This window comes from Cynoglossus semilaevis, chromosome 10 (genome assembly GCF_000523025.1).
Source record: "Cynoglossus semilaevis isolate Cse_v1.0 chromosome 10, Cse_v1.0, whole genome shotgun sequence".
NCBI classification, from domain to species: domain Eukaryota; kingdom Metazoa; phylum Chordata; class Actinopteri; order Pleuronectiformes; family Cynoglossidae; genus Cynoglossus; species Cynoglossus semilaevis.
In genome coordinates this window covers 3660031-3672703 of record NC_024316.1, presented here as the reverse complement: position 1 = coordinate 3672703, position 12673 = coordinate 3660031, and the positions used below count along the sequence as shown (strand labels likewise).

General features: G+C 38.1%; 2 protein-coding genes across 5 annotated transcripts in view; one reads left to right on the top strand and one right to left on the bottom strand.

The window, feature by feature from the left end:
- The window catches only part of lrtm1 (leucine rich repeats and transmembrane domains 1), an 8384-nt gene extending 6159 nt beyond the window's left edge, over window positions 1-2225 (bottom strand). Inside the window, exon 1 of the mRNA XM_008318233.3 lies at window positions 1719-2225. Coding sequence (XP_008316455.1) covers window positions 1719-1767 — 49 coding nt within the window. The 5' untranslated portion in view covers window positions 1768-2225. The remainder of the gene's footprint in view (window positions 1-1718) is intronic.
- cacna2d3a (calcium channel, voltage-dependent, alpha 2/delta subunit 3a) overlaps window positions 1-12673 on the top strand; it is a 128425-nt gene that overhangs the window by 99236 nt on the left and 16516 nt on the right. For all 4 annotated transcript variants that reach the window (XM_025059138.1, XM_017036189.2, XM_025059136.1 and 1 more), the window contains 4 exons: window positions 6075-6136; window positions 6463-6507; window positions 6600-6662; window positions 8861-8931. In XM_025059138.1, the coding sequence (XP_024914906.1) occupies window positions 6075-6136; window positions 6463-6507; window positions 6600-6662; window positions 8861-8931 (241 nt within the window). The remainder of the gene's footprint in view (window positions 1-6074; window positions 6137-6462; window positions 6508-6599; window positions 6663-8860; window positions 8932-12673) is intronic.

Here is a 12673-nt window from a genome sequence, read left to right as displayed (position 1 = left end):
CTGAAATCCATCCACTAGAATCTCTACTTTGAAAGAGAAGCCAATTTCCTTTCTCTCATAAACACATAACATTTTTTTCTTTCTTCTTTGAATTGTTTCAGATCATGGTTGTCATTTAGCTACATCGTTTAGCTAATTTAGAGGATGTTCGCCAAATGATTCTGGCTAATTCTTCGCTACTTCTGAGTTTATGTTCAGCTCAAGTCATATGTAACACGCTGACGAATATTTCAGCACTCTCTTTGGTGTACTTACTGTTTGGCTAACATTCTACCAACAACCTCTGTATTATGTTTTGCTAACCCTAACTCTATTTCTGTTACTAGGCTAGTCCTGGACTTCCTGGTGGTTAATATTTCCCTAGGACAGTTTCTCATTCTAAATGAGTTTAGTGTCATTTGACAGACATGTTCTAAAGAACATTAATTTTCTGGGTCTGTAACTTTGACACAGCTCAGATCTTTATCATAGTCTGGTCCATTGCTGCTGTAGCGATTTTACGTTCCCCGCCGTATTGACGGTAGAACATGCTTTCATGGTTGATGTGTGATTTAGTGTCTGTTGTGCAAAGCCCTGGGTGTTAATCTCATGCTTGTTAATGAATGGAGAGCGTGTTTTTGCCACACTGCCTTTGGTCACATGCACTTACGCACATGTGCACATTTGCTCATATGCATATGCAGAAACACATAAACACAGCTTCAGCTCAGTGAAGCAGCGTTGCTGAAATGAGGCCATTGCGGTGATGCACACACACATTGACAACACTGACCAGGGTGAATTAGATTATATTATTCTGTTGTCTATTAGGATTTGGAGCAACGTTTTTAATAGCGTGCTGTCACAATTTTCTTTTCTTTTTTATTTAATAGTCTCAAGGTTGCCTTAGCTATTTGTGATTTACCTGCCTTTTAGCCATTTTATTTTATATATATATATATATATGGTGGTTGGATATAGTGATTTTTAGGAAGTACTCTTTCAGTGACTTTTTGGGTTTTTTTTGCCATTTGTTGACTTATTGTAGCATTTTCTGAATAACTTTGGCTTCCATTTTTTGTTGAGGATAAATGTGGCTAACATTTAGCAGTTTATGGGCTAATATTAATTATTTATTTAAACAGGTAATTTAAGCATATTGTGTTCAGTAATTGTGATTTTTGCCAATTTTGGCCAGACTTAAGCTGTTTCTAATCTAACCTATCATTACTTTTACTCTCATGTTAATTGTAGTGACACATTTAAATTAGCTTAGCTCATACAATAGAATAGCTAAAGATTATTTATTTGGAACAGATGTAAAATGAAGAGTTCACAAATGAACTCCATATTATCAACATTGTATTCATGACATTTACTACAAATGTACAAACATTGTGTACGTTAAATGTTTATTTTTATTAACTCCAAAACCTCACACACATCGAAATAAAACAATAAATTACATAAAAAAGACCACACTGCCAATTCAATGTGTACGTTTCTCAATATTTAGTATATGAGAGACGACCCCTATACATGTATAACACAGAACTCATATATAGTATGGATGATGCGTAATGTGGACAATTCATACGCAACTCCATTTTCCTCATCTCAGTTACACAACAGTTTACACAAGACACTGTCAGCACTTGACACAGCCACACTTACACCTACACAACCCCCACACTTGCTCTCCACGCACGGACACACAAACGCACACACACTTCTCGTACCTCTCATATCTGCCAGTCTGCCCCCTCGGGTCAACACTGCCCCCTGCATCAAGTCGCCTCTTCTAGTGTCCTTTTTGGACTCCAGCCTCCATCATCGACGGGGGATCCGTTAGCCGTCAGTGGCGCGTCAGATATGTCGAACACCTGAGAGAGTGTGTCACCTGTGTGGACTAGAGTGGTCAGAGATTACGGCAGCAGTAGCAGGAAGCTCGGTTGCCCTCAGGTGGTTTGTTACCCAGCAGGCGATTCTTTTTGGTGGACAAGCCCATCAGAGCGATGGCTGAGCTTTGTGTCAGTGAGGCAGTGAACCTGGGAATCAGTGCAGCTGAGCGGATCAGCCTCTCTCTGCCTCTCTATCTCGAACACACACACTCTCTCTTCCTGTATCTCGCACACTCTCACTCTCCCTCCCTCTCTCTCTCTCTGTCTCTCTCTCTGTCTCTCTCTCTGGCTATCTGGCTCTCTCTGCTTTTCCACAACTTCTGATTATAAATGATTCTTTTTTCACTTCTGAATCTCTCTGTTTTTCAATAGAAAATTCTGAAATATTGAAAGAAGAAATGATTGATTTTCAAGTAAAAATTTATCAAAAAAATAATAATTGGTGAGGCCAGTCAAACAAAGATGCAAAATTAAATAAGTTAAATTCAGCTTGCTTTCATGAGACTTTTTTTTTTACCAAGCTTAGGTTTAGATGAGACTTTTTTTTTTTTTAACCAAGCTTAGGTTTAGATATTTTAACTAAATTTTAATACTTCTTTCTCCAACTCTTCTGTAGATTTTGGCAGGTTTTTTTTTCATTACTTATTTCAGGTATTTTTATACATGACCTGTGTCTTTGACAAACAGCTATTTCTGCTTTGATATACAGTATATTGGCTACTTGTATCAAGTGTTATTTGTTGTTTTTTATATGTAAGATTGAAATGTTTTTTGGCTAAAATTTGCTTTTTTTAAAAAAAATTTTAAATTATTTTAAACAAATTGCATTTTTTTATTGCATCTCACAAGTGTGTGTGTATATACTGTATGTATGTTGTTTTAATCACCTATTTTGAAAACAAACATACTCCATGTTCTGCTCCCTGTCCATGTCCCCGTTTGTCCTGTCCAGTTGGACATGTCATTTCCCCCTGTAGACAGCTGCATCTCTTAAATCAGAGCCTACTGCTGACATTTACGTCACCTCTTTCGCTCTGGCAGGAGCTGAACAGAACCAAATTAGATCTAGACCTGTTGTCGACGGGCCAAATAATGAAGTGCTGCCACTGAAGCCAGCAAACAGCGAAGACGCTTCGAAGAAGCCTTCGTCGGAAACACGCCCCCAGCGTTTCATCATCGTGCACAGAATGCTTCACAGCATGCAAACACATACCGTACACATGCACAAACTCCCTGTAGCATGTTCAGTCGCTGCAGAAACGAAACGTTGACTAGAGTGCGCTCACTGCTTAGGCTCACAGTAGCTTATCGGTCACTCCAAGGGGAAGCGAGAAAACAAACGGACAAAGAAAGAGACGGGGAAAGATTAATGGTTAAATCATCTTTATAATGATGAGTATGACGGAGATAACACTATGACCTTGGGATAAACTGCACTCTCACTGGTGCTTGACCTTCTGTCAGTCCATATTTATTATACTTTCTTTACTGAACTTATCTGGACAATTATTTCCATTATGTCAGTTGCGGTGAAAATATGTGTCACCACTTTATATGCATTGGCATTACTGGTATAAAAACGTGTGAAGATACTGTCCTCAGGCAGTTAATGCACTGACGGCAACGCTTTTATAAGATGATGGTTAATGTGCGGCTGTTGGCATTTTGGAGGGAAATGCAGACACCCACAAATGTCATGATACAAATACGTTTTCTAAAAGGTAGATGGTCGATAAACGTAAGTCCACGTTAGCACATTAGCGTTAGCACTTCAAACCATATATATTTTGCATGAATTAATTGTTCACTAAAATTAAATTAAAGTAAATGTTATTTAATATTTAATAATCCATTTGGAGAAAATAAATTCTGCTGCAAATTTCCATTTAACAACTGACACGTGGTAACATGATTACCTTTCCTGTGAATGAGAAGGAAAACTCAAGCAAAATGACATTTTTCTGTGTTATAGTTAGGTTTTTTTTTTTAATAGACAATCTTGTAAGGCAGGCGTTCCCAAACTTTCCCATGTCATGGTCCCCCCAAACAGCATTATCCTCTGGCTGTGGACCGCTTTTATAAACCCACATAAAATGCTACAAAATATGTAAAGAAAACATCAACTTTTAGAATGTATTTTCTCGCGATTATTCACTATTTAATATGTATTGCATTTATTTAGCGTAAGAAAATGATTAAAGAACAGTTTTTTTACGGTATATTACCACTAAATAATAAACCACCAGATCTACACAAAAAAAAATTATTATAATAATAATGTGATTTTTTTTTTTTGTTGTTGTTGGTTTTTTGCTTATCTTTCCTCAATTTTTCTGAAGCCCCTCTGACACCACCTGGCGGCCCCACTTTGAAAACCACTGTTTTAAGGGACGTCAATTACCTCAACCTTTATTCCTAAGTTTCTTTCTTTATTTTTTTTTCTCGTTTAGAAATAAAATAGTGTACGGACACATTGATTGACAGCTGGGCTCTCGTAGGTGTTTGGATCTTATTTGATGCAGATTTTCATTATTTTCTCCAAAACTGGAAGTGGAATTCTAAAACTTGATGGTTACATAGTTTTCTTAATCAGTCTATAGATTTAAAAAAAACAACAACTTTGAACTCTGTTTATTTCTATTTTTTAATCGGCTTCTGAGTTTAGATATCGGAACAAAGCGCTGCTTTTGTATGTTTGCAGCATCGTGGGGATGTCGAACACTCTTTGCCCTTTCTGCAGTGCGCGGCCTCAGTTGTACTCTGCTCCAAATAGATGTTTACAGTCCGGTCTTTATCAGAATCCCAAATATCGGAAGGCTTTAGTCTGGCCCTCGTCCCTCATCCCTGTCTGGGACTGGACTGATAGAAGCAGAAGGGTGAAATGAGGCTGCGGCTTTGGAGTGGATTTGATGTCTGTTTATGAAAAGCAGCTCGGGGCGAAAAATACCCTCAAGTTTTTAAAATCATACCCGGGATATTAAATGTTCCTTCAGACCGGACAGGCATTAGTGAAATAGGTTTTATTTGGTCTTTGTTCTAAGCTGACTCTCAGGTACCATAATGCCCTCTATAAACAAAAACCCCTGCTCATATTGGAGTCTCTTTTCCCGCTGAGCCAACATTCGTTGGAATCATCTTCTATCAATTTCATATTTTATTCCCTCCTCAGACTATTTCTAAAGCCTGTGTCCGTTAATGGCTCATTTCTTGACGGATGCCGGTTCTCCTTGGTTTTTTTTACACCACGTGTGTTTCCACTGCTGCTGCCCAGCATCTTAAATTAGATGCTCCTCCTGGGTTTTCCATGTGGGTGTAGAAATAGTGGGCTGCTGAAAGGATCTGGCAAAGCTTATGATGGGATAATCTGCACCTGTTTCTCTGGGTAAAAGGCTGTAACTGGCCCCAGCAGCAGTAACATCTGAAGTCTGACTATTGCATAAGCATATTATTGAAGAGCAAAACAGAGTTTCTCACTCGTCATGTTGCCACAGAGAGATGTATTTCCTGTGATTTGATATAAATACATTGCTGTACAGCAGGTTTTCGGTTTACGACGTCCACGACCTACGGCAATTTGTGGTTACGTGCCATCAACCGTACATTTATTGAGAAAGCATCGTTCCATCATTCCGGCGATGCCCACTAGTACGCACAGGGGCTAGTTGGCCAGCAGAGTGACTGAACACGCGATTCTATACGTGGAAGACGGCTTTGTTTGTTGCCTGTTGTACGCCATACATTGGATTGTGCTACATTTGTTTTTGTCCTAAATTTTGATCTTACCACTGTGTTAGCATAAGAGACTGACATAGAGACTGATACTTGTTCAGTATGTCAGTTCCCACTGCGAAAATTGAGTTACATCGCAGCATAGGAAAGGTACTCCGACTTAAGTCAAGCCCTGTAAATGTTCTATTTTTTATGTTTCGTTGACACAGCATTACGCACACATTCACACACAAACAAAGTTGGAACAATGAGCCTCCAAGGTCATGGGTGTTCCCCCAGCGGTCTATGTCTACAAAAGCTCAACTTAGGGTTGTAAAGGAAAGGTCTTCGAAACTGTACATTTTAACGAATATGATTAAAAATGTGTTTTTCATTCTCTCATAAAAACATGGCAACAGACACATTGACAACAAGGACAGCTTCACTGTTAAACTGTGTAACGACTGTTTGTGCTGTCTCTTCCAGCTGTTGGTATCCAGATGAAGCTGGAGTTTTTTCAGAGGAAGTTCTGGACAGCGTGCAGACAGGTGAACATGTCAACAGATGCAAACTCTTTGATAATCCTCTGCGTTCGGATAAACAACAAAACACACACACATTTATTGGCCTTAAATAACCCCTTTGTAATACGCAGTGACCCTGTGTTACACACAAAGGTAGTGTTTTATGAATACGTGGAATGGGTTTATAAATATTTTAACCTAAGGCAATGAATAATTTAGACTGGAACTTTGAAAAAGTCATGGAATGTAACAACACAAAAAAGACTTTATTTGTTATTTATTTTCTCTAGTTTATGTTGGTGTTAAAGTATAAAAATCAATTCACATTGATTGATTTTTGTACTTCACAGTGTGCAGCATTAGACGGGAAATGTTCGATCAGCTGTGATGATGAGGTCAGTCAGATGTTTGATCTTTTTTAACATGATTTCTTTTTTGTCTCTCTGCTACTTTACTCCATAACTTCATGCTGTTTTTGCCCCTACAGGACATCAACTGTTACCTCATCGACAACAATGGCTTCGTTCTAGTAGCAGAGGACTACACTCTGGTGAGACCCTCACACCCTAATAATAACATAAATATATAATGTGCACTTCCATGCTTGTCCAGCACCATAATGTCTTTCTTAGTGCCACTGTGCGACACCAAAATAATGTTGCATATAGCATATGGAGTAAACTACATTGATCTTTTAATTTCACTTCAGTTCCTTGATTTACTTACTCAATGTGTAACCTGAGCGTGTTTAGTTGAACACAAGGCTGATATGCTTTTAGGAATTGAACAGACACACAAAGATCTTCCTCCACAGTCATTCTTTTTTAAGATTCAATAACCATTTGCTGCCACCTAGTGGAATTCTTTAATTATTCTGTCACATAGACAAACGAGACATTATTTGCTGTAAATTAATGGTTTTCAGACCAATGAAGTGAAATTGGATAATTTTCTCCACCTACTCTGAGCAAAATGTATTGATGAAGTATTCAAATTATTTATTATTCAAATTATTTAGAATACAAAACAAATACAAAACTTTTTTTTATTTCTCCAAGGTATAAAAATCCCATTTTTGTGAATGGGTTTTAACATTATGAACAGATTCTTCCTATTTTTGTGCCAATGTTCACAAGTTTACTGTTTAGACCAGGGAGACCTAAATTAAAACAATTTGGTAATGTGGGAATAAGATTCCGTAACGCTACGTTTGTTTGCATAAACATTGTGATTTTGAATAATTCTATAAAATTAAGCGAGGGAAAACAACAACAAAAACCAAGCAAACATACATAAATCCATTTAATTTGCTGTTTCTTTTCCTGTGTAAACTGTTTACTCTGCTCTCATGGAGACATGATGCTGCCTGAACATAAACTCAGCCTAACCGACTGCAGACATGCTGTCACTTTGGTTTTGGCTCATCTGGAACCAGCCCTCACAGCTGTCACTGCTTTTTCCATTCATTTTCATGTCTTCACGTCTTTTTGACTCTGCAACTAAGTTATTATTTCCAAAATGGACATTATTGGGCCCCAGAGGATACTTGAATCCGCAGATCATTTCAACCAACATTAGGTGAAATGCTCGCCTTTGTTCTTATTGTGCAAACATGTTGAATCGTTTTCACATTTTTGTATTGGTTTAATTTTCAAATAAGAAACCATTTTAAGGCAGTTGTGACAGTTTTTTACTTTTTTATTTTATTTTTATTTTTCCATTCAATGAACCTTATTATGGTTGGGCCTGCCATCATGGAGACTTGATGCTGCTCTTCATCTGTCAGCAGATATGCTGTCACTCCAGTTTTGGCTTATCCACAGGCTCCTCCTCTGAGCTGTCGCTGCCCTTCCTGATCCTTCACATGGTTTTTCACGTCACGTGTTAGTTATCCGACAGCCGTTGCCTTTTCCTCAACATCCACTGGCTAAAGGACCAGTCATGTGAAGTGTCATTTGAGGGCAAAAATGATGCATGCACCAGGCTGAAGTCAAAAAGTGTGGTTTATGTAGAATTCTGTTGGCTCACTACCTGCTTCACCGCCTCGTCCAAGGACTGAAAAAGCTCCTTCGGTTTTGGAAAAATAAAGGAATCAGATGGATCTGCAATAAAAAAAAAAAAAACCTGTTGCTTTAGCAGATTTCCATACAAGTTTGGTTACAAATGTGATGTTTGTTGTGACATTTCAGTGAAACTTTTTTCAAGACGAGGCGCGTCCTCAACATGTTTACGGGGTGCGCTTTGCAGCGATAACAACTGTCTTAGAACTTCTTGACTCACAATAGGATTAGATATACAGTAGATACGGCATGTCCAAATCCATGGACGGATTTTATACGCCTCTTAGTCTCTGTCATAAAATTAATCATTTGACCCCCCTTCCAGGGCATGTGCAAAAAATTGAATTTTATGTGTCACCAAAAGATGGCAGCATTGAGGAGCCCTCCTCTGGAGCTGTGCAATGGCCTCAAATTAAACAGTGACATAGAGTTTTATATATTACTTTATTGTTGTTTCAAAAACACTAATGCGCAAACCTGGTGGCCATTCAAGGTAGTACAGGTTCAACCAGGAGACTGCTTACCATTTTTGTTACCGAAATTGGATTTAGAGTTAAGATGATTTGGTCTGAGGAGCTGTTGACATTTGACTCACTTTTATCTGTGTCATCTGTTTTAAGTTTTCAGAATATCACATTTTATTAGGACGTTTTATATTAAATCAAATCTTGGTTTCCTTTTCTCACAGACAGGGAAGTTTTTTGGAGACGCGGAGGGAGCTGTGATGAGTAAACTCCTGCAGATGGGCTCCTTCAAGAGGTAAAATATTTCAAACTCTGTGTCATTGCGCCGTACAGGCGCGCGTGTGTAAGTGAATTATAGATGGGCCGCCCGTTGAATGAGAGCCCGTCTCCTGGTGTTGACAGCTCCTAACGTGACCAATCTTGTTGAGATATTCAGCCTTGAACTCTGACCTTGTGGCTCGGCACAGTTCTCCATCCTTGGATTACGGCAAATCTTTTTCCTCCAATGAAGGAATTAAGACAAATCCTGGAGTTTCTTACACACACGCATGCTCTACCACACACACCTGCATGTGGACGTGTTCATGAGGCAGCAGCTCGTTGTTAGGCTGGAAAAGGCTCAAAGCAGCAGCTGGTGATAATGCACTAATGTGGAAGTTAAGTGGCAGATTTATCATTATTTATCAGCAGGATGTGACTCCCATTTGTAGGGGTAAGTGTGATTTAAGAAAGACCATTGCCTGATGAAGAACAGTAGTTCATAGAGAACACAGTCCTGCTGCCCAGGAGCAGGACTGTGTTCACTATGAACTACTGTTCTTCAAGGTGATGTTTCTGTCACATTTCTCAGGAATGAGAAACAGTACAGTTGCATTTTCCAACTCCAAGGACCTACCTAAAATAAAATGTAAATGTGTATGGAATTCTATAGTTTGTAGTTTGGACCATATACTGTAAGAATTCAATCATTTTTGTCTCACTGACCTCAATGCCATGCCAACATATAACCTATATATATATAGTTGAGAGTCCTGTCAATTCTGCCCCAGAACACTTTGGTGGTTCGGGTCCTCTGAAGGAGAAAGATAGGCCGGCCTCCATCAAAGGTAAATTGCATCTGTTGCCATCTGGTGGCATCAACTGGAAAAGCAGTTGTTGCACAGCATTGCAGAAAAAAGAACAAATTGAAATATTTTATCATGAACTTCAATCATTAACTTTGTATCAATGTTTGACGAGGAAGCCCAACGGTCCAACGCCTGCAGGCCTAAATTTTGCCCAGGAGCGGTTTGAAGCCGTTTGAAAAACAAATTCTCTAAATTCAGAGAAGGGATTTGATTTACATGTTGAGCACAAACATTTCCTTGAAAAAATAAAAGTAGATTTGACATTGCAAACTTTTTCACTCTCATAAATGGGTGCTTTAAAAGTTTCATAATCATTTTTCATTGGACTCACAGATTGAGGTCGTTAAAGGCCATGATTGCCCTTCAAAAAGATTAATTAACAAAGAATTCGATGAAACAATGACATTGTTAAAAAGAAATATGAGATTTCTTAACAGAATTGATTACATGTCGTTCGAACGTTGAGTAAAAACCCCTGCTGTATGAAAAGCTTTTCAACAATTTCACTTCATTAACACTGAGAGCTGATTACTGTAATAATAGTTAGTGATTCCCAACTATTGTGCCATGGCAAGAACCACTGCCCTGAGAGTTCATCTAGTGCCGTGGAAAATTATAGTTTTTCCCAAATTGTCTGAAAATTTTTATTTAATTGCTTCAAATAATTTGTCTTTTTTCATATATGTGACAGTGATGGCCAGATTGATAATATACTCGTCCACTCGTCCAATTTATAAAAGAGAGAAACAGAGAGAGTTGTAAGCATGTCTTTCTTCAATTCCTGTGAGTATAGACATGTACTCACAGGACTAAGTAAACAATTATAATTTTTGTGCCACGTTTAAAAAGATGTTGGTTATAACTGGTTATAATAGATGGTCACTTTGACTCAAAAATATATATCTATAATTTTGTTTTCACTATTTAAAAAAAAAAATACTTGTCAACTTTGCCACAAATGTTCACTTGGAGCTTTGGTTCTGGTTTGAAAAGTCATTTGCACGACACTTATCTCGGCAGTTTTACTTTTGAATTAAACGTCTTTTTTTTTTAGATCACAGATCAACGTAACTATTTTTATCCAGTCACTCAGACATGTGTGTTATAATTACACACTCTTTTGGCTTTTGATAAAAGCCCCGGAAGGATGTAAAGTCTGTACATGAGTGGTTGGTGGAGTCATCTCACCACAAGGCAGTAAATACATCTTCCCATGTCAGCTCAGTCTGTAATAATCACCAGTGACAAATCATCATTAGAGGCGCCACGCCTGCTTATCATATGGATGAAGCGCATGAGAGCGCACAGCACATGGTTTAAGGCTCGAGTCGCAGAAAGACAATAAGACAATAACAAGAATCCTGAAGCAAAAGAGTTTGGCTTTTCTTTGTTCTACCGACATCTTTAACGAGACAACAAGAGGGATTACTGGGTATCGGGTTTGACGTTCGACGAATGACTAATATCGCATTGAGTTAGTGGAGTATTAGCGGGATGAGTAATAGCAGCTAATGCACTAGTTCAAGTCCATCTGTGGGAAATGAAACAGACATAGTTTCTGTCTTGATTATTAACATAAAAAAACATTAAAGCTGTCTTCAGACAGTTTTTAAAGCCTGTCATTCACAGCTGGCACAAGTGGGACGGCTTGAATTTATTCATCACGTAGGCTGAAGACGAAAACAAATGTTTTCAATTTATCCTCAGAGAGAGTTTTTGGATTATAAGAATTAAAAGGGAAATAACGGACTGAACATGCAAAAAAAAATGGACAGAAAAGATCCAGGGGCTTTGGGACTGAGTAGTAAATGAAGGAAAATTAGACTTGAGTTATACAGGATTAGGATTATGTTTATTCTCAGCATAGTAGTAAATTGAAGGGGGTACAGTTTTGGATATTTTCCACAATAATGTATTAACATTTATATATATATTTGAATTATTTCTACAGCTATGGCTAGTCCTCCTCCATATATTTTATGGCTATGGCTATGGCTAGTCCTCCTCCATATATTTCTATTGAACATTTTAATATTTTTCCCCTGCCACAGTTTAGGTTTCGTTTATTTGCTGTTTACTTTTTTTTTCTTGGCAACCCATTTGTCCTTCCTGGGCTAACTTCTATTTATATTAAATTTTATTGTCATAGAAATTTGCCTATTTTAAGGTATGCTGTTGGCTCTTTGGCTATTTTTCGTCTTCTTTTTTCATTATAAACATTTTAAGCAACAATGCGCTCTTTGAGAACTTCCAGTAATGTGTTAAGCTTACCGTCAATGATGCTTGAAATACTCCTTTGGCTAACAAATCTGTCGGATGATAAAACCTCCAGAATAAATAGTTTTATAAAATATTTGAGTAAGAAATGTGCACACACTGGTTTATCTGATTTTATCTATTATGATTTATTGTGGTCCTAAAATAAATCTCATATAGTCCAAAGATTTAATAAACTCCACCAAAGATGGAATGGAAAGCTGTAAACAATGGATGTATTCATTTGTAGACCTCATGGATTGATCTTTTGGGGGGTAAGTTTAAGAAAAAAATCCCCCGGGGGTCTCCATATATTTTGAGGAAGAATTCACTGTCAGCTTCGTACTGTTTCTTTGCACAGCTACGTCACCAGTGTTTTCATTGTCAGTGCCTCATGCAACTCCACATACCTAGTATTTAAAATCCACTAATCCTTGTGTACAGGATACAGCCATGACACAATGGCCTGAATAATCCCTGCTAGGCCCCGTGCCACAGACAGGATGCCAAAAACATCATGGGTTCACAATGTTCATCATTCCCAAACAGGACATTGCTAGATGAGGTTGCGTTACAGTGAATAGGGTTAGTTTCACAGAAGGTTTAATTCGGAGAGAAGGAGGTTCAATAATGGGCCCCTCCTGGTCCCTGTTG